This window comes from Mya arenaria, chromosome 8, assembly GCF_026914265.1.
Source record: "Mya arenaria isolate MELC-2E11 chromosome 8, ASM2691426v1".
In the NCBI taxonomy this organism is placed as follows: domain Eukaryota; kingdom Metazoa; phylum Mollusca; class Bivalvia; order Myida; family Myidae; genus Mya; species Mya arenaria.
The window spans coordinates 43,564,304-43,585,795 of NC_069129.1; the positions used below are offsets into that span (position 1 = coordinate 43,564,304).

The 21,492-nt window shown below is 34.1% G+C and overlaps 1 protein-coding gene across 1 annotated transcript in view; it reads right to left on the reverse strand.

The window, feature by feature from the left end:
* Positions 1-14,156, reverse strand: part of LOC128244218 (mycolipanoate synthase-like) — a 42,885-nt gene extending 28,729 nt beyond the window's left edge. The window contains 4 exon segments of the mRNA XM_052962235.1: positions 2,399-2,596; positions 3,835-3,995; positions 4,826-5,039; positions 13,999-14,156. Coding sequence (XP_052818195.1) covers positions 2,399-2,596; positions 3,835-3,995; positions 4,826-5,039; positions 13,999-14,038 — 613 coding nt within the window. The 5' untranslated portion in view covers positions 14,039-14,156.
* Between the last annotated feature and the right edge of the window lie 7,336 nt (positions 14,157-21,492).

The following is a 21,492-nucleotide window of genomic DNA, read 5'->3' on the forward strand; positions in this document are numbered from 1 at the left end:
TCAACAAGCCACACAAAAATGTAAAGGAATAAAATATATGACTTACCCATGGATGTTTGGAATATCCATTTTGCAAAAATCAGTATCATTCATCGTTCTTCAAAGCTTGGTGAGTTTCTTTATCTTCTATGAAACACTAACTGATTCGTGTGACACATTTGAAATTTTCCAGCATACAGTATTGATGACTGCATGTTTGAGTTGAACCAGTTTGAAGTCACATTCTATTACCAATAATGTTACGCAATATTTACATGTTAATGTTACAACTCATTGTACTCATAATTTTCTTTTAAGCAGTATTTTCGAAGTGGGTTAAAAAGAGGAAGATTATTAAAACTACAAAGGTTAAATTACACTACATCATAAGTTTCAAAATTCCCTTAAATAATATCATTTACATAAACAGTATGGGTGTTATATTAAACAAATAAGATACATGTGTACAAACATTTGGCTTTGCTTTAAATGAAATGAAATAATCGCGTTTTAAATCAAAACTGTTTTTTGCCGGGTTTTACTCCCATAAATAACATTATTATTTTATTATTTTTAAACGAAATACATGTACCTATCTATTTCAAAATCCTTAACCAAGTTAAAAATAACATCATAAAAATATTACAGTAGCTAAGAAGAGGGCTTTTTTATTGATTGTGCATTATCGGTAAAATCTGGGAATTTTATCACGCAGGAGAAAAAACCCGTACCCTCGTTTTAATTCACTACCAGTGTTGAAGTATAATGCTCCTTTTGATATAAGTCTTGTTTTGTGCAAATATAACTTATATCTTGTATTATTGAATTCCCGCGGGATTTTCCCCCAGCTTTTAAAAGCTGGGGGAAAATCCCGCGGGAGAGTGAAAAACCCAGTGTTTTTCTGCAAACCCCCCGCTGGGGTCCGAAATTTGCGGCTCAATATGACAACTTGCCAAAAACATTTTTCAAACAAAAAACACCAAAATCATATCTAAATGAAGCCTTCTAACTTAATTATAGGTATGTTTCCGATTGCATCGTTATTTGAGCGTACTTGAGTTTGCGAAATCCGGGATTTGCAAACACAAATGGGAGGTCGTTGATCGGGCCTTTACACCATACAATAAAACATAGTCGCCAAGGGTACTATCCTCAACCGCAATCAAACCCACCATCACTTCATAGTCTCATTTCTGTATATTGTCGAATATCGATAACACTAGGTAATATGCTCTACCGTGAAACACCTTAACACACATGTAAATAGTTGGATTTTCATATTTTCTAATATCGAATTCACAGATCGCAGCTGGATCGATAATTAAATTTGGTACTTACCCAAATCATTAAATACATTCACAAGCAAATGGATGTCTGAAATCTGCGCACACTCGAATATCAATCTCTGAGCTTGATATTCACAGCTCTCTCGATATTCGCCCTGAGTATAAAGCCCAAGCAACAAACAAACCCACCAGCCTCTAAAAGACTGATTTTTCTATGTTGTCTTATATCGATCTTACGGCTCGTCATTCATTATCGTGTAATAGCTCCAGCGTTAAACACTTAAACACATGAATGCTTAAATCTTTTATTTTCAAATAGCGATTTCAAACCACGGTAATCGCAGCTATATCGATAAAACTCCTAAAATTTTTAAACTTACTCCATTAGCAAACAAATTCACCAGCCCATAAACGTCCGTTTACTACATATTTTCGCAAATTCTAACTTGGCTCGATATTCGTATCGGGTACTAAGCTTCATCAGCAAACAAACCCACCAGCTCCTGATTTCTGTATATTAACGAAATATCGAGTATAGCTCAATATATGCAGCTGGTTCGATATTTGCATATTTAATGTCTGTATATTGTCGAATATCAAACTCACATATCGATATTCACACTTGCTCGATATTCACATTTGGTACTAGGAACCATTGATGTTTGATTCATGCATATACATGTACTCGACAAATAACCCTAATCAGGACACAAATTCACAAGCCAAAAGTGATCTGAGTTATTTTATTTTGACAAATAATCCCATAGCTCGATATCTGCAAACAAACCCACCAGCTACTAATAGTATGTATATCGTCGTCTATGTAACTTACAACGATTCGCAGCTAGCTCGATTGTCATCTTGCGTTTTAAGCCCTCACGAGCCTATGGATGCTTCATTTCAATGCATTGTCGAATATCGAACTTACAGCTCGATATTCGCAGCTACCTTGATATTCTCTTCAATAAAGTAAATCTACCAATTATGAGACCGATTATAAATTTTGATCTTTGATCTTTGAGCTAACTCCTTTTTGCCAGAAAGAATCCCGGTATCGCCATTTAGTGACTCGGACTTTTTCACTGACCCTATGGACAGTTTCGGCATTTCATCTAAATGTACAATATACCTACCCATCCTTAACGCCTGTGATGCCGTGTCTACGGCTACCATTGACGATGAGCATGCCGTTTCAATAGTCATTGCCGGACCAGCTAGATTGTACACGTATGCCACACGGGCGCTGATGATGCTCCTATCAACGCCCGTAAGGGTATAGGCACTGTCTATTTGCCCAAGGACATACTTCTTGTAGTCGTCTGCCATTACACCTGCAATCCATTAAAAACATAACATCAAGGGTACAAAAACTTTGCTCTCAGCTTATTTTGCAATAGAGTTCTTATTGTGTGCTGTTGTAACCGCCTTATGTCCTACATCCTTCATGCGTATTAACATCTTTACATCGTTTACTGTTGTTGTTCAAAAGGTCGAGGTCCGTGATACCCTTGCTTAAAACTAAGTATTGTCGATGGACGGATAAATGCACGGTGAAACAAACTGGCAAATTATAATCGTTCATCGAACCATCTGATACTGAAATTTCATTAATTATATGCTAAAATGTAGTTAATGGAGATGTATCAGTGAACAAAAACTGATATTTCACTGTTTAAAACAGTAAGATCATCAATTTAATATTTCACTCTGTTTTGAACTTTTAGCCCGTTCTGCGAAGAAAAAGGAACATCACCGAGCATAGGACTAGGATAAAACGTCAACGTTGATATTTCCGAAATAGTCACGTTACGTGCGCATACAGGTTGATGTGTTTTTTTTCTAAAAAAGTGCAATTAAATGTCTTTTAGGCATAACATATTTTTTTATTTCAGTGTACGATTTAAATAGTTCACCAAAAGTGAATATAACTGTCGTGCTCAGTCTGTTAAATATACCACAATCTTATACTGAAACAAACAATTATCCAATTAATGTTCAGCAAGGGGGATGGGGCCTCCTGGAAGCGCAACCTGTGTTACTGCTACACTATAAAAGCCCAAAAAGCAGCGCATCGAGTGGTATTCTATTGTTGACATTTTCTTAATCACATTAAATTTCAACAAAACTAACGAAAACATTTCTACTCTGTTGACGAAGAACAGTAAAAAATTACATATTATATAAGAGCAACATCTAGTTTTATTATTGTTTTCGTAACTTGTTTTATTTCACATGGCAATACCATTGGTCTTAACGAATTGGAAAAACACATGCACTAAGGTGCAAAATCGTTAAATTGTTGCAATTAGTTAAATTGGGTTGGTATTCGTAAAAAGCCTTAAGTCATTTTTTACTTTAAGTCAACTTATTGAGAAAAGTATCTCACTGGTCATATACTAACATAGAAAAACTTCCTCTTAATATGATTTCAAAACTCTTCGAAAATCGATTTGATGAAATCCGTCCAAGATGAACAATTATAGAATATTATCCGGCTCATGTAAAGTGCATTGTTACAAACAGTAAGAGTGATATGCTCATTTATTATTATATTACTTGTTATTATTACCTATATAAACCCCAGTCTGTGATTCTGCCAAATCTTTTCTTGTTATTCCTCCATCCTCCAGAGCCATGTGAGTACATGTTAGCACCATTCGCTGTTGTGGGTCTACAAGAGCAGCTTCTGCGTTGCCAATTCCAAAGAACTCTGGATCCCATGTGTAAACACTGAAATGTGTTCAAGCATATAGATCTGCATGGCCACCTACGTTGAATAAATGCTGTATTCAATATTATTATTATACATTACGTGACTATCCCTGTATCAAATTCCTTAAAGTCATCTTAACGTATTATGGTATGTCATAGAGTGTGATAACAGAAAGTGTAATCACGAGAAGGACAATATGAACACAGGCGTTAGCCGAGGTTTAAAATGATATAACTATCACATATCATGAAGGGCATAATATTAACCCGAGTAGGTTAATAATGACGGAGACGTTGAGCCGAGGTTTACATTAACGTTTTAAGCATTTACAACACACACACGCACGCACGCACGCACGCACCCACGCACGCACGCACACACACACGCACACACACACACACACACATATATATATTATTAAGTGGGCTTGTCTCAAAATCCGGGTCTACATATAAAACAAGCATAAAAACAATAAAACAATGTATTTTTTTCTGGTTTGGTTCTTACTTTCGTCTTCATATTCTTAGTTAGAAATGAAATGGGAAACAATCAGTTTAAATGTTTTTTTGCCATTTGGTTCCTATTTTTTAACACCATCTTGTTTGATCGAACATTTTAACGGAAACGCTTCTATTGACTTTTCCGAAATTAACATATTTTAAGTAAAGGGGATAAAAAACACGAGACTGAACGAGTTGACATCTTGAAAATAAGTTGTCATATAGTTAAACACTTGTTGACTGGTAAGCCTATGTATTTGATCTCGAACTTAACCGAAAATAAAATATTGCAGTGTAACCTGCATTGTATTTAACGATTGTTTTATTATTTAATGGATAATACTCACTTTGACACAAAGCCTGCCTTCGGGACATACGATTTTCCGAGGGCGTCGGGATCTCGGTCGTATATTTTAGAATTGTCCCATCTTGAGAATGGAATGTCAATCACATGATTTTCTCCTTTTTTGAGTAATGTCCAGAACTCTGCGACGTTTTCGGCACCTGGTAAACGGCAACCGATACCGACAATAGCAATGTCATCGTCATCCATAGGGATTTCTGCATTCCAAAATTGCATAAATAATTAATCATCCCAATAATCGATGTAACTTATTTAAGGACCTGATATGATCATTAACAGTGGGCCGAAAATTGTCATTTTCAGGTGTTTAACGAATACAGAAGTTGTGAATCCTTTCTCAACATACAAAGTCAAAGTTCATAAACAGCCCAGAAACGATAACTTATAAATGTTCAAAATATCTTTGAAACAATTTCTTCTCACAGCCGAAGTTTATTTCGTAATACAGGCAATACTTTTTTGCCTGTTAAACTAAAGATTTAAATTGCAAATTCCAAGACGTGAGTAAAATGGTCCTCTCAAAAGAAAATCATTCATCCTGGTCAGCATGGACATTCGTGTTACTATATTAAATAAAAACTAGTATTTGTTTAATTCAAAATAAACATTTTCCCAGGGCAGCAGGCACCGTGTAACTGATAACAATGAGTGGCTCTTCCGATTTAGGATGGTTACTATAAGTACAGCAATGGGTTCCTGAACCCAGAGGAGGAAACTAAATGCCATTTTCGTTCACCAGAGTGATGATGCTATGCGCACCACACGTTAGATATATCATTATCAAACCTCTGAGTAATGAGAATGCTAAACGCTGGCTTCACAAAACACTGACAACTGTGACATTCACAATGTTTTCACATCTGATGTTCCTGAGATGAACTTACTAACTATATCAGTATTAAGTAAATTGATATTTTGAAATATTAAGGTAAATGAGCCTTCACCTTGTTCCAACACTCACGAGATGATTTTGTTTCTATTAATGTGGTGCTGATTGGCTTTTCATTGAAGTTCCATACACAAAAAGGCTTGCAACAACTATAAAGTGGTCCTGCCATGCTATGCGTTGGGAAAATAATCAAATAGTAACTTAATGGATTTAGATTAAAATGTCTGTAAGTTTGTCACTGCCAAGAGATTCAATCATTTGCTAATATACTAGTCTGAAGCGCACCTGAACCTGAAGGTGGTTTCTACCAGAATGTTTACATGACTTTGTACTTTAACAGGCGAGTGCCAGTTCAGGCAAGAAGTGGGGCACAAGGGTAAGGTGCCAGCAAATCAAGCGAGTTTATCAGCAACGAAGAACCAAAATGATTGTGACAGCAGTAAGACGGCCTTCGAAAGCAGGAGTGGTTGAAAGCTAACTACACCTTTTTTGCTAAATACATATACAAAGCAACTTGTATATAGTGCCATTAAAATGAAACCAGGCCTCATGATGGTAATATTAACTCCTGCCCCTGGGGGCATACTGAAGGCGCTGAAAACAGCCAGAAAAAAGAGGAGAGGCAATGCTGTTGTATGTGCGGACGTTGCCGTGACATACCACACAGATGGTATGTTTGTGTATTGATCTTTGTTTCAGAAACTGTTGATTAATAAAGAACATAATTAGCTTTGCACGTTTAAAAAGATATATAACACATTGTCGTTATTAATTGATTAAATATTACTCCGTTTCTCTGATAGAACTTTACTGTATTCTACCATATTGTAAGTATTGAACTAGGGTATTTTGATTTTGTCCTTTCTAGTCTGCTGCGGTAAGTAATATAGTTTATTTCATTGAGGAAGAGTACATCCGCCGAGTTAACCTCCACCTTACCTACCAGGTGGACACCCTTGGGCACCGGGGACAGAAAGGTCATTTATTCACCAGAATACTATAGAACCATGTGGCCGAATATCCTACAAAATGGCGACAAGAACAAAACAAGTGTACATGATTATAATACATACATATGTAGTATCAAGCAGGGATGCACTAAGTCTTCTACTCTCTGGGTAATATTCGCCTAAGATCTCGTAATCAAAGAACTCGGCATACATCGTCTTAGTATCAGACACGGAAGACCATCTCCAGTCTATGTTAAACGCCATTCTTTCATGTTGTAAGAAGTGGCAAGTGCTTTTAAATATCACCAACATTTCCAATTGTACATGGCAGAACAGAACACTTATTTAGATACAAGCTTATACAGCTTATGATCATCAAAACAATGATCATAGCATCCACAACCGAAAATATGAGTTAACATGATTACAAACAAATAACAACAAGAGAGCAATAACATTCAGTTTAAGTTAGACTGCCATGCTCATTATATAGTCTCTTATCTGATTTACCCTTATTGTAAATATAACCAGTTTTGTGTAAAAATGACTTCTTTTAGAGTTAAAAAGAGTAATAAATTTTAACTTTCTCTTTCGGGTACGATAATGACTAGGTTTATAATGATCTTTTACTTGTTTATATATTTAACATATTACATATAATATGGTTTGTACATTTTTTCTAGAATGTCTGGCTTGATAAATGGACACTTGATAATATATCATTCTTTGTAAGCATAATGTTGTTACAATATATTTTAATAAAACGGGCACCATGATTATCAGATGATCTTAAAAAAAGGCTTGTTTTTTTTTCTTTGCAAACTCTGATTTTAGGATATGTTTATAATGAGCATAAATAAATTACTTACTTTTTTATTTGACTGTCTATATGAAATTATTAAATTTAAATTTCACATACATGTTTGTATATAAAATATAATTGTTCACTCAACAACATTGATACTGTGCTCCGCCCACTTATTGCGCCATAAGCATATAGTAAGTCTGTGGACCAGTTTGGAATTTCTTTTGTGTTTCCAGTGCATTTCGTTTTAATAAAGCATCGTACTTAGGGTATTTATCAGACACTATATGAGACTTTCTGTCATACTTATATACTCACTTTTATATTTTAAATATATATTATATAAGAAAATGTCTCTTATTTTATATGCATGTATGCAAATTTAAACATGTTCAGATAATTAAAACTGATGAAGACTCGCCAAGGCTTGCAGTAATCAATATTAAAATGCTTGTTTAATAAATTTAATATTGAGTTCCTGAAATCATCTAGTATCCTCATTTTACAACATGATCTCGCTGAATGTTTACCAAAAGAATGATCAATATTAGAAATCAGATAATGTATTGTATTATTTTGTTTCTCACAGTTTTCAACCTAAGATGCATTCAAGTATATAACAAGAGCAGTTACTGACTGAAATATCCCTGTTTTGGGTTCTTTAATGAAGTATAACAGCATAGATGTTTCTGTACTGAGTCTATTATAGCGACTGAATACATATGGCTATAGGTGGAGTATATATCTCTGAGCATGCAGATCATATTACATTTACAGCTTTAGACATATACCAGAACATCTCCCTCCTTTAAAAAATAACAAATCATGCATAATCAATTATAAATAAATATCAGTTCTGTGTCTTCAATTTTTGTACTGTAGTGTTCTAATCACAAAATTGTATCCACGACAATTTATAAGCTCAAGTGTGTGTTCAGTGTCATTATCAAGACCCACTGATTACTTTCACATAAAGCAGATATTATCAAAATGATATGATCATTTCATTGTTAAAACAAATTACACTGAAACAAAAACCTTTGGTTTACTAACTCGACCAGAGCGTGGTGATATATGGCTTTGGAGATGTACTTGAACTTATATCAAGTTTGAGAGATTCTGGGGGATTATTTAGACTAGTTCTCGGGATAATTATATTACTTTCCATTGGAAGTGAATGAATTTTATAAATTTATAAATCATTATCAGCAATCAATGGAGTTTGTGGGGTTTCATTTGTTTTCATTAAATTAACTCTATTTCTCCTATATTCACAACCTTCTGGAGTTTGAACAGTAATTGACCTTTCACTATGTTTGGTAATGCATGATGCCGGTTACCACATTTTACCTAGCCTTATTCTGAATGAATCACAATGAATTGGCTGTAAAGTCATCATAGGATCTTGACCATCAGACATTGACTTTGACAAAATTACAATACCAACATCTTTCTCTGCTAATCCATTCGATTGGCTGTGATATGGATAAGTCATAATATGCTCAAAATTTTAATCACTTGCAAATTTCTTGTATTCATGACTTGCATAGCATGAACCATTATCAGAGACTACTTGATATGGTATACCAAATCTACTAATATGCCTTTTATTATGTTTATGTCTAATCTGTTCCAACCTTAAACCAAGGGTGTTCAGGGACATAATGTGGCTCTGAAGGCTGTTTTGCATTAGAATACATTTTCTCTAAGCAAGTTGATATCTTTTCTTTGATTTCAGAAGTTAACATAGGCCAGAAAAATATTTTTTGTGCTCTTTTCAATTTTTTTTCTACGCCCATATGTCCAACATGGACATTTGCAACATTTCCTGCCTAAGGGATTTCGGTATGACAATTCTATCACCTTTCATTATGAGACCGTTCGTCTCTGAAATTCCAGTACTCTGTAACCTCTGCAGGTCAATGTGCTTTCTTGTTAGGCCAATAACCATTATTGTATCTCTTAGGAAGCTAAGACTTTTTTCTATCCCTTCTTATTTCATTTCATTTCCTATCAGTTAAATATAAGTTTGTAATGACCGAAAGAACTTGGAGGTCCATACCTTCCGAGTAACTACGGAAAGTGTCCTTTACGGATTTCCTACTTAAAGCACCAGCCAATGGTACATTCTTTCTGTTCTTAAACTCTAACTTGATGTTATACCAGCTGTAACACCATTCTTTGTAACCTAGCTGGGGCCTGGTATAATGTGGGAGATTATCCTTTTGAACTATGACCTCTCTGCCGTAGATGAACTGCTGAAATCTACGACAATCAAACAAATATAATACATTTCTTTCATGCTTTACGATGAAATATGGGGTTTTAACAGTGAAATAACAACAGTGAAAATATCAAATTGATATTTTCACTGCAAAATAAGGAGTGAAAATATCATTTTTCAGAACTACTTTTAAAATCCTTTGTTGTTACATGTACTTGCCTTGGTCAAAACAGAACACTGGACTTCAGTAAATTATGTCAAAAAATGTTTAAAGAAATAAAGAAATATTTTATAAATTTAAATAAATATATAATTGGAAATTAACAACTTACCGTTTATTACCGGTTATCCCGTTTATCAAACATTTTACTGATCTTTGAAGCTGAATGTTCGAACATTTGCTTTCATTCCAAACAAATTACAGACAAAAACAACTGTTCGAACATAAATAAAATTTTATAGCATCGTTCAAATGTATTTTGAACTGTTAACCGTTGTAGTACGTAAAATGAGCTTCCTGGAGAATTCACACAACAATTTACAGAAAGATCCGATATTTTTTACCCCACCCACATCTCAAAATGTGTCAACAAACTAGCGTGGCATTTACTCTTCCGGAAAACAAACATTTTAAAGCGAAACAGACTGGTCTCTGACAGTAAGATGACTGAATATTAACTTACTTTAAAAACACGCGTATATCCAGTCTTAAATTAAGAAGAATGGTTAAAATCCAATGAGTATCCACATTTGTTTTGCTAACACATTTGACCTTCCAAATTTTCATTCTATAAATAGCGGCGTAGTAATTTGGTTAAAATAAAAAGTGTTTTCATTATTTTTTGGAACATTAGTGCACTAATAATACTTCATGTTTACTATTCATAAAGCTTTGCAATAAAAATCGAGCGAATATTAAGCAATAAGAATGAATAGCAGAGAACTATTTCTCAGCAAACCGAAAGTAGAAAAGTTGACAGCTATAATTATGCATGAGGGGCGCCCCACGGGTAGCGGCGTAAAGCCCACCCTTTTCAAAAAAGGGGGTAATTCAGAAATAAATAAAAAAACAAATAAAACTCCGAAAATAAGCATAAAAGAAACAGAAAATTTGTTTATTTCAGTGTAAGATCGTATTTAATTTCACTCGTGATCATAAAAAACTACATTTTCACTCGTGGCTTCGCCACTCGTGAAAATATGTTTTTCTATGACACTCGTGAAATAAAATACGATCTTACACTGAAATAAACAAATATCCTCTATTTCCTTTTCGATTTGAGCATATATTTTCTCGATTTTCATCAATGATTTTGACGCGTATGCCACTGGAAGTTCATTTTGTAACAATGTAGCCCCAAACCCTACTTTGCTGCTGTCGCACTGCAAAGAACAAGGCTTCTTCTGATCGTCATATGCAAGAACAGGAGAACTTGTCATTGTATCCTTGGCTTTTTGAAAATCTTTGTCATGTTCCTTTTCCCAATGGAACTGAACATTCTTCGCACAAAGCTGCCTTAAAGGACTTGTGACTAATTAAGTAATTTACCATACCCAAAACTGATTCTAACTCAGCGTTGCTTTGTGAAGGGATCATTCCTGTTACAGCAGATATATTCGATTTGTCTGCTTTCAGACCATGCCATGTTAAAACATTACCAAAATATGAAACTTCACTAACACGGACATGAAGCTTATCTGTGTTAAATTTGATTCCCAGTTCTCTTGACCTTTTCATGACAATTTCATGATCTCAAATTTGCATCATGCTCCTATTTGGTCTTTCCAAAAACCAAAATATCATCAACAATAGCTACGATGTTGGCAATCCTTTAAAACATTCGTCAATTTTCCTTTGAAAGTGATCTTGTGACAAACAAAGACGGAACGGTCTGAGACTTTTCTCCCTGTCACCTATTGTATACACGAGTTTGACCAAACCAACATCTTCACGTGCTTGTATTTTACATAGTATTGCACGGGATTTATTTTCATAATGAAAAATTCTAGTGTCAACTTGACTTTTCCATACTGACATGAAAGAGAACATACACCTGAGGACTAACATTACCATTAACAAAAGTCTGGCCTTAACATTTGCTTTAATTTGGTGTACAAAACATTTTTCATTACCTTGGCAGTGACCATGTACGAAAATTACTTCATGCACTTTTCGCGATTTACACACACTAGCAAAATGATTCAGTTTTTTTACAGCTTGAGACATATACCAGAACAATACCCGAATTAGGAACAGTATAAACTTGTGCCTTACGACAAATTATCACCTTGACAATTAAGAATGAGCAATATCTAAAACATACAATGCATACAGTGTAATGGTTTCAGTACACTTCACATCTCTTAAATGAGATATAGAAGATAATGTTTGTTTCAGTGTAAGATCGAAATATATTATAGCGAGTAAGCACCAAAATTATACTTCACGAGTGGTGTTCACGAAGTGAAACATATTGCTATCTTACACTGAAACAAACAATTGTATTATATGCCTAAAAAGGGATTCAAAGGTCATCTGTTATCTTTAAAAAGAAACGAGCCAATTTGTATGCGCACGTACCGTCATTTCGTAATAGACGTCGTTCAAATTGGGTCCAAGCCCTGTGCGCGCTGACGTTATTTTGATTTGGAACTGAGAGCTAGCTTAAATTTCAAAACAGTGAAGTGTATAAAATTGATATTTTCATTGTTTTAAAAAGTCCGAACAAAAATAAGTATGAATATTAACAAGAGCAATAACTGTTAAAAATACTTCACCCAGAGGTACTGTTCCACATCATCGAAATGAGAACAGAAACATCACTAGAAACATGTAGAGCCAAATAAACAGAAGAGAAAACTGACCGCTGGTACATTTTTTTCAGTTATATTTTGTATTTCAAAGGATTGATGTATACAGCGAAATGCATTTGGAATGCAGACGAACGAGGTTTCAGCATGGGGCAAGTGTGTCAAGCAATTTCATATTTCCAGAACCTAAACCCAGAGGCTATAACGGATGCCTTGTATGGATTTGGCATAACTTACACCAAAAAGAACTGGTTTGATGCCTCAACATTTGCGAAATTTCTATATCATTTTCATCTGCATGCTGACGAGTACCGGCCAGTGGTTATATTGATAGATAGTGTGAGCAATCACTTATCCATAGCTGCATTTGAACTGGCTTATAAAAGCGGCATCGAACTTGACAGTATTGTGCTGAATGCCACGCAAATACCAGTGATGAATCGTTTTTCAAGTTTGAACAATGGCGGAGATGGCGGGAAATTCACACAGGTGACAAAGGGAAAGAAAAGAAAGAAGGGAAGTAGTAGCAGTAGTGAAAGTTTTGCTAATTTGTCTACTGACGAGAAGCTAAACAGTATATTTGATCAAGTAAATAAGAACTTTGAGAAGATCAGCGACGTAAAAGACGAGCAACATGCATGTAGGGATGATGTACAAAACATATACAAATACTGTAGTGATCTTGAGGTACGGATTGTAGAACTAGAACAGCAGTTTAATAAGCAACTAACATTTACAAAGGCCCTTAGTTACAGATCAATAGACAATGAAGCTAGAAACATGAGGAATAATCTCATTTTCTATGGCATAACCGAAAAACTGTCATATAAGTACGAAGACAAGCGCACCCTGCTTCGTTTTTTAGAGAGTGAGCTAGGGTTAGATGAGGACGATTTCTGTATTGACAGGGCACATAGATTAGGCAGGGGGAAGAGAAACGGGGCTAATGATGATCTGAAACGACCGTTGATAGCGCGATTTAGAGACTATGAGGATACCGAAATCATCATGCGAAAAGCCTACTTACTGAAACAAAGTAATTTCGGCATTGACAGGCAGTACCCAAAGGAAATAGCCAATGCACGATCAGCACTTTACAAATCGGAGCAAGCGGTTGAAGCTAGAGTGAATCGCAGAAAAGTACAAATACGATACCCAGCGAGATTGTTCATTGACGGAGTATGTGTGAGGGACGAATTTCCGGACTGGTTTGGAGTACTAAGCACTAATCGCATACAAATGTACATCGATCAGTCGCAAAACATCGTAGAAAATGCTAATGTAACTAGGCAACGGGTTTATTCCAACGAGACGGTCGTAGAGGGAGCAGAAACTAGCGTTTTCGTGGACGAACCGAGTATCAACAAAGAGGACACCCCTGAGAGACACGCCCCCTCGGATGTACATGTAAACATTCGTCCTGAAACTGGGTCAACATGTACTTCGAGCAATGAACATGTGATAAGCGATGACTTACCTGTGGCAGCAAAGGCTACGTCGTATCCAAATACATCCATGAACAATCAGACACAACATGTTAAGTCCCCAACACAAGTATTTAAAAGTAATTCCGGGGCGAAGAAAATCACAACACACGAAACACGGGCGTCTTCAACTAGGAGCGTGAAACCCCACATTGGGAAACCAGCTGTGACTGTGTCGAGCGGTAAAAATAAACATAGTGTTAGTGTTAAAAATAGCGTGGGGAGCGAGAAACCGATCGGGGAATCCCAGAAAGAGACTATAGTGCGTAGTGGCGCGGGGAATCAGAAACAAGACAAGGTGACAGGCGGGCGAAAAGAAGCAGCCAATCAGAGACCAGGAACGCAGAAGTAGGAAAGCGATGGGGTCATGACCGAGGTCAAAGTGTGTTTACTAAATGTACAAGGTCTTGTAGGTAAACAATACAATAAACTTGACAGTTCTGAAATGAAATCATTGTTTAAAACATATGACATACTTTTATTTACTGAAACTTGGTCAAATGATTTATTTAATTATGATGTAGCTAATTTTTCTACCTATATTCTAAATAGAAAAGATAAGGTTGAACATTCAAAGAGAAGTAGTGGAGGTGTCATGATTTATGTACATAATAAATTATCAAAATATGTTCAGTTTGTCAAAAATACTAGTGACTGTATTCAGTGGATTAAATTAGATAGACAGTTACTAAATACAGATAATGATGTATTATTGTGTCTGACTTATAATATTCCTAAGGGTAGTTGCAGAGAATATTTAACTGATAATTCAGTGTTTGAGTTGATTTTGGATGATATTTTAGATTTTAATATTATATATGAAAATACTTGTGAATATTTTGTTTGTGGAGACTTTAATGCTAGAGTTGGAGAAAGGCCAGATTTTGTCTTAAATGATAATATTCATACTTGTTTGGAAGATATTTTCCCAGATGACTATGTACAAGATGAACATATGCATAGAAGCAATTTAGATAAAACTGTAAATGAATATGGGAATATGATGTTAGATTTCTGTAAAATGTCAGGTTTGAGAATTTTAAATGGTAGGATTGGATTAGATGCCAATATAGGAAAATATACTTTTGTTAATGCAGCAGGATGCAGTACTATTGACTTAGTTTTATGCTCAAAAAAGATGTTCTGTTGTGTAAAGAGTTTTAATGTGTTAGATCCAAACATTCTGTCTGATCATAGTGTTGTTAGTTTTAGCTTGGGATGTTCACAAATTTGTGGTAATAATAGTCTTTGTAATGAAGATGTGAAAATTGATGATACAGTTGATAATATACCATATAAATACATGTGGAGTGATGACAAAAAGAATGATTATGTTAACACATTAAATAATGAAGAGACTACACATATGCTTGAAACACTGTGTGATGACATTGAAAATTCACATAGTAATGATGATATTGATTCCAATTTGAAATCATTCTGTAATATTATAGAAGATATATGTTCACCTTTGTTTAAAAAATATTGTGATAATAATGTTGCACATGTATGTAGAGCAAATGATGGCTTATATTTTGATGATGGTTGTAAAAATTTAAAACTCTGTTATTATAAAAATTTAAACATGTATAGAAATTATCCATGTGATGTAAATAGAAAGAATATGGTAGAATCCAGAAGCTTCTATAAGAGTACTGTGAGAAAAAAGAAATGTATGTATGATAAAATGCAGACTAAGAAATTAGAAAGTGTTAGATTATCAAATGCTAAGATGTATTGGAAAATGTTAAAAGGGTCAGTTGTTAAGGAAGAATGTGGTAATTTGTCAAATGCAGATTTTCTACAATATTTTAAGGCTATTAATGACCCAGATTCAACATTTTATCAACCTGATGAAGATATTTTGTATTTTCATGATAGATATATGTTTTATGATCTAACTTTGCCAGAACCCTCTTAAAAACTGATTTACAAATAGTGTTTACTTTTGGACATGTTGTTAAAATACAACATGTACATTTTATTATTGATTATTTAACAATCTGTTTCCAGACTGCTTTTATAAACATGTTTGTTGAATAATTTATAACAGTTTGTAATAATCTTGTAGGTTCATATTTGGCTTCATTTGATCTTAACTACCTTTGTTCTATTATTAAATCCTTCCTGCTTTATCTTCCTGTAATCCCTTCAAAATTCAAAGAATGATTGTTTATCAATTGACACGTATTGCTTTTATACATACCTTAAGGGAACGCCTTAAAATATGTTGTTACAATAATATGCTCTTTGGTATTCCATGTTTGTTCTAAAGCTTTCTTGTTAAAATTGTTACTTGCTTTCATCAGTCTAGAGTTGACAGCCGTATGGTTAGGACCTCCTAAGAGAACCATTTTTAAGTAATATCTGTGGACTATCCATTGTATGTTGTAGTTAATGTTGGTTATCCAGCTTGTGAATAAAACTTGAGAAACGGTGTACAAGGACTTCCTTGAATTAGCATTAGTGTTCGAAGACTCCCACACAGACCTTTGAGGAGACAACCTTCTGAGAATCTAGACATTGTGACAGAGAGCCCTCCTCATAAAAGATTGGTGGAAGTAATCCGGAGTAAGGACTTTTCAGCTCCTTAGCGATCCGTTGTGGACTTAGGTTTGTGTGGACATATTTTATTTTTACCTGCCATTGAGTGATTCCCCAAAACTAATGGCACCAATATCTATTTGCAAACGATGTGGACTATCCCATCCTGTGATGCTTTGCCATGCCAAGAATGCACACAGCTTCCACTGCAGGAGGTATGGACACTTTGCCAGGTGATGTTACTTCCGTCAGCAACAAATATCTTGTCTTCAGCTCCAGTATAAAAGAACCAGAGACCAAGATCGCATGACCGCTTTTATTCTGAAGAAGAACTTCCAGGAACTACCATTTTATGAAATTAACAGTGAAGATCTGGCATTTCTGTTTCCAAAATCACTCTTTCTACATCTTCAATATAAAGCAGAATTACGCTGTTGTCGAAATGAGATCAATGATGAGATATCAAAAGCAAATTCCATGGCTGACAACTTCAACAAGGTAATTGAATCTCTCAAAGAGAAATGTGAGAATGACCAGGCAAAACTCAAACAACAAGGTGAGCAAATAGCAAATCTCGTTGCTGAAAATGAACAATACAAAAGAGATACCATGGAACTCTCATTAAAGGTGGAATGTTTACAAACTGATCCAGTTGAATTTTATGGAAATGATCAGGATGTCGCTGCAGCTGAAGAAATTAATAGACTGGTTAACAACTTCGAACTTCTACAATCATATTGCCTTGAATTAAACGATGAATTTATACCTTTTTTAAATGCATACTACTCAAACCTTAAAAACAATCATCATCAATACAGAAAGAAAGGATATATCCCAAAAGATTTTCAATGTCCTAATTGCATGAGTAAAATATTTCACAGAAAGGGTGATTGTGTGTCTAAGTTCCAAACGTGCATCCTCTGTGGGGAACGAAATCATCTTATGATTGCCTGCGAAGAGTTTAAAACTATTTCTACAGTAGAACCAACTCTATTAAAAGATGTGGAAACAATCAAAGTCACAATGAGGTCTCCGCCTAGCTGCACCAGCTCAAACTCTTCCTCTGCCAAGATCGGTGTGCGGACAAAACCTTTGACCCCTAAAGAGACTGACACACAGGGAAATTCCCACTGCTGAATGGAATCTATTTTAACTTTGGAGCCCAAAGTAAAAGTAGTTCGGGGGAACTTTTATGATCTAACTTTGCCAAAACCCTCTTAAAAACTGATTTACAAATAGTGTTTACTTTTGGACATGTTGTTAAAATACAACATGTACATTTTATTATTGATTATTTAACAATCTGTTTCCAGACTGCTTTTATAAACATGTTTGTTGAATAATTTATAACAGTTTGTAATAATCTTGTAGGTTCATATTTGGCTTCATTTGATCTTAACTACCTTTGTTCTATTATTAAATCCTTCCTGCTTTATCTTCCTGTAATCCCTTCAAAATTCAAAGAATGATTGTTTATCAATTGACACGTATTGCTTTTATACATACCTTAAGGGAACGCCTTAAAATATGTTGTTACAATAATATGCTCTTTGGTATTCCATGTTTGTTCTAAAGCTTTCTTGTTAAAATTGTTACTTGCTTTCATCAGTCTAGAGTTGACAGCCGTATGGTTAGGACCTCCTAAGAGAACCATTTTTAAGTAATATCTGTGGACTATCCATTGTATGTTGTAGTTAATGTTGGTTATCCAGCTTGTGAATAAAACTTGAGAAACGGTGTACAAGGACTTCCTTGAATTAGCATTAGTGTTCGAAGACTCCCACACAGACCTTTGAGGAGACAACCTTCTGAGAATCTAGACATTGTGACAGAGAGCCCTCCTCATAAAATATGAATGAAGAATTGAATATTATGTTTGAAGAATTGAATGTACCATTTTCACATGAGGATATTGTTAAGGCATGTAACCAGTTAAATAATGGTAAAGCTGCTGGGCCTGATTATCTGTTAAATGAGTTTTTTAAACATGGTATTAATAGTAATAATTTCTTTATTGTTGTATGTACTTTGTTTAATAAGTTGTTGAGTTGTGGATATTTTCCAGAGGCTTGGTCTGAAGGGTTTATTGTACCTTTGCATAAGAAGGGTGATAAGAATGATACAAATAATTATAGAGGTATTACATTATTAAGTACATTTGGTAAATTGTTTACTAAAGTAATAAATAATAGATTAAATTGTTGGGCTGAAAAATATCATGTATATATTGAGGCTCAGGCTGGTTTTAGAAAAAATATGGGCACAGTTGATAATATTTTTGTACTACATGGTGTTATAAATTATTTGTTAGAAAATAATAAGAGACTTTATGCAGTTTTTGTAGACTTTACTAAGGCCTTTGATTTTTTAGTGAGAGATGTCATTTGGTATAAACTTTTGAAGTTAGGAATTAGAGGAAATATGTTTAATGTTATTAAATCTATGTATGCCACTGTTAAGTCTAGAATTAAAATGCATAATACTATTAGTAAAGATGACTTTACATGTATGCTTGGTGTTAGACAAGGAGAAAGCTTATCTCCATTCTTATTTTCTATGTATTTAAATGATATTGAAGAGTATTACATGTTAAATGGTTTTGATGGTATTGATATAGGTATGCTGAAACTGTTTCTGTTATTATATGCAGATGATATTGTTATTATGGCTGACTCTGAAGACCAGTTAAAAAAGGGTTTGTTGTTACTAGAGCAGTATTGTGATAGATGGAAATTAAGTGTTAATTCTACCAAGACTAAAGTTATGATTTTTAAAAAGGGAGGCAGGTTAAGGAAAAATATTGTTTTTTCTTATAAGGGGGTCAATTTAGAAATAGTTAAACATTTTACATATTTAGGTATTATTTTTACCTGTGGTGGTTCCTTCACCACCACCTTTGATACTTTAGCAGGACAGGCATCCAAGGCTATTTTCAAGTTAAACTCATATTTAGCTAAGTTTCCATATATGTCTATTAGTAATAAGTTAGATTTGTTTGATAAATTAATCTTACCAATTTTAAATTATGGATCAGAAGTATGGGGATTAAAGGATTCTATTGTTTTAGAAAGAGTACATTTAAATTTTTGCAAAAGATTATTAGGTGTTAAAATTCAAACTCAGAATAACTTTATATATGGCGAACTTGGTAGAACTACATTGTACACTAGGAGAGTTGTTAATGTTATAAGATATTGGTTGAAAGTTATAAAATTAGATGCTCATAAATATGTTAAAGGTATGTGTTCTCATATATATGTGTAGTTATATTGAAACAAGACCTAATTGTAAATCTTGGGCAAATGATGTGTGTTCTTTATTGCAATCTCTAGGCTTTCATTATGTATGGTTAAACCAAGGAGTTGGTGATGAAAACATGTTTATATCATTGTTAAAAACAAGACTAAATGATATGTTTATTCAGAATTGGATGTCAGAATTAAATAACTCATCTCGTGCAAGATCGTATACAATGTTTAGTAATTTTATGTTACAACCTTATCTGACAAATGTTAATATGTACAAATTTAGAAAAGACATGTGTAGATTGAGAGTTTCTTCACATAGACTGTCAATAGAGTCAGGCAGATGGCACAAACCTGACCCAATACCATATATTGATAGAAAATGTTTGTGTTGTTATGTATTAGAAGATGAATTTCATTTTATTTTAGAATGCTCATTGTATAGTGATTTAAGAAAAACTTATATTAGTAAATATTATTGGACTAGACCAAATGTACCAAAGTTTGTTGAGTTAATGCAATCGGACAATGTTAAAGTGAATAGAAATTTAGCTATGTATATACATAAGGCATTTAATGTTAGAAACCAATACCATTATTACTATGAATAATATGTGTTTTTCATGTACACAATGATCTCTCGCTGTCATATACATGTACATAATGCTATATTGTGTCTCTATTATGACATGAAACATGAATATTTATTTATATGATCATTGGTGATTTATTTGACCATTTGATTACTTACATGCATATAATTCTCTATTTGTAAATGTATACTCATGGACATATTGTCTACTGTATTTGTTAATAAAACTAAAAACTAAACATCTAATGCAGTCTCTGGGTGTAAGTGTGTTTTAACCACAGAAAGAAAGGTGGCACCAGGTTTATTAGGTCCCATACTAGTGTCAGCCCTGGTGTACCAATCAACAAAGAGAATTATGCTGATTCATCTTAATATAAATATAAATATCTAGACAGGTTCTACCAAGGTCAACACAGAGCTTGTCAACCGCATTTTGTCTACAATCATCCATTATATTCCGAACAAATATCAAAGACTGACCTTGTTTCTGTCTATTTTGTATTAAACATTTTTTTTTACTTAGTTTGGTGTCAAACATTCCATTAAACCACTCAATACAGTGTTGAATAAAATATTGTAATGTGACTGTGATAAATTTGTCTGTTCGCTACACTTCATTGGCATACTTTGAAAGCTTCAAAATGTAATCGAATACATTTTTGTACTAGATTTGTAGAATTGTTTTTTATGGGAAGTTAAAAATGTGTTGAGATTTATTTATCAATCGGTTGAGCACTGCTCTCAATCATTTCAAACAAAATAGCGACTTGTGATAAGCATGATTGTGATGAGATTTTGTTTCCCACTGAAATGAAAACTTAACCTGGAAGAATTGTTTTAAAATGTAATGGGTTACCTTGTGTGTCTTGTTTAAAACATATTTAGAATTACTTGCGTATAAAATACATAAACCACTCTGTACGTTTAAATATTACAGTTAAGTTTAACCTGCTGGTGGATTTTATGACAATAACTTCTTATATCTGAGCTCCAATAACACGGTAAGTTATTAGAATGTTTTTATCCAAAATAGCGTAGCATACGTTACAGTAAATTAACAAAATACTCATAAATTAGGTGATTCCCTATTGGCCGAGTTATTTGTC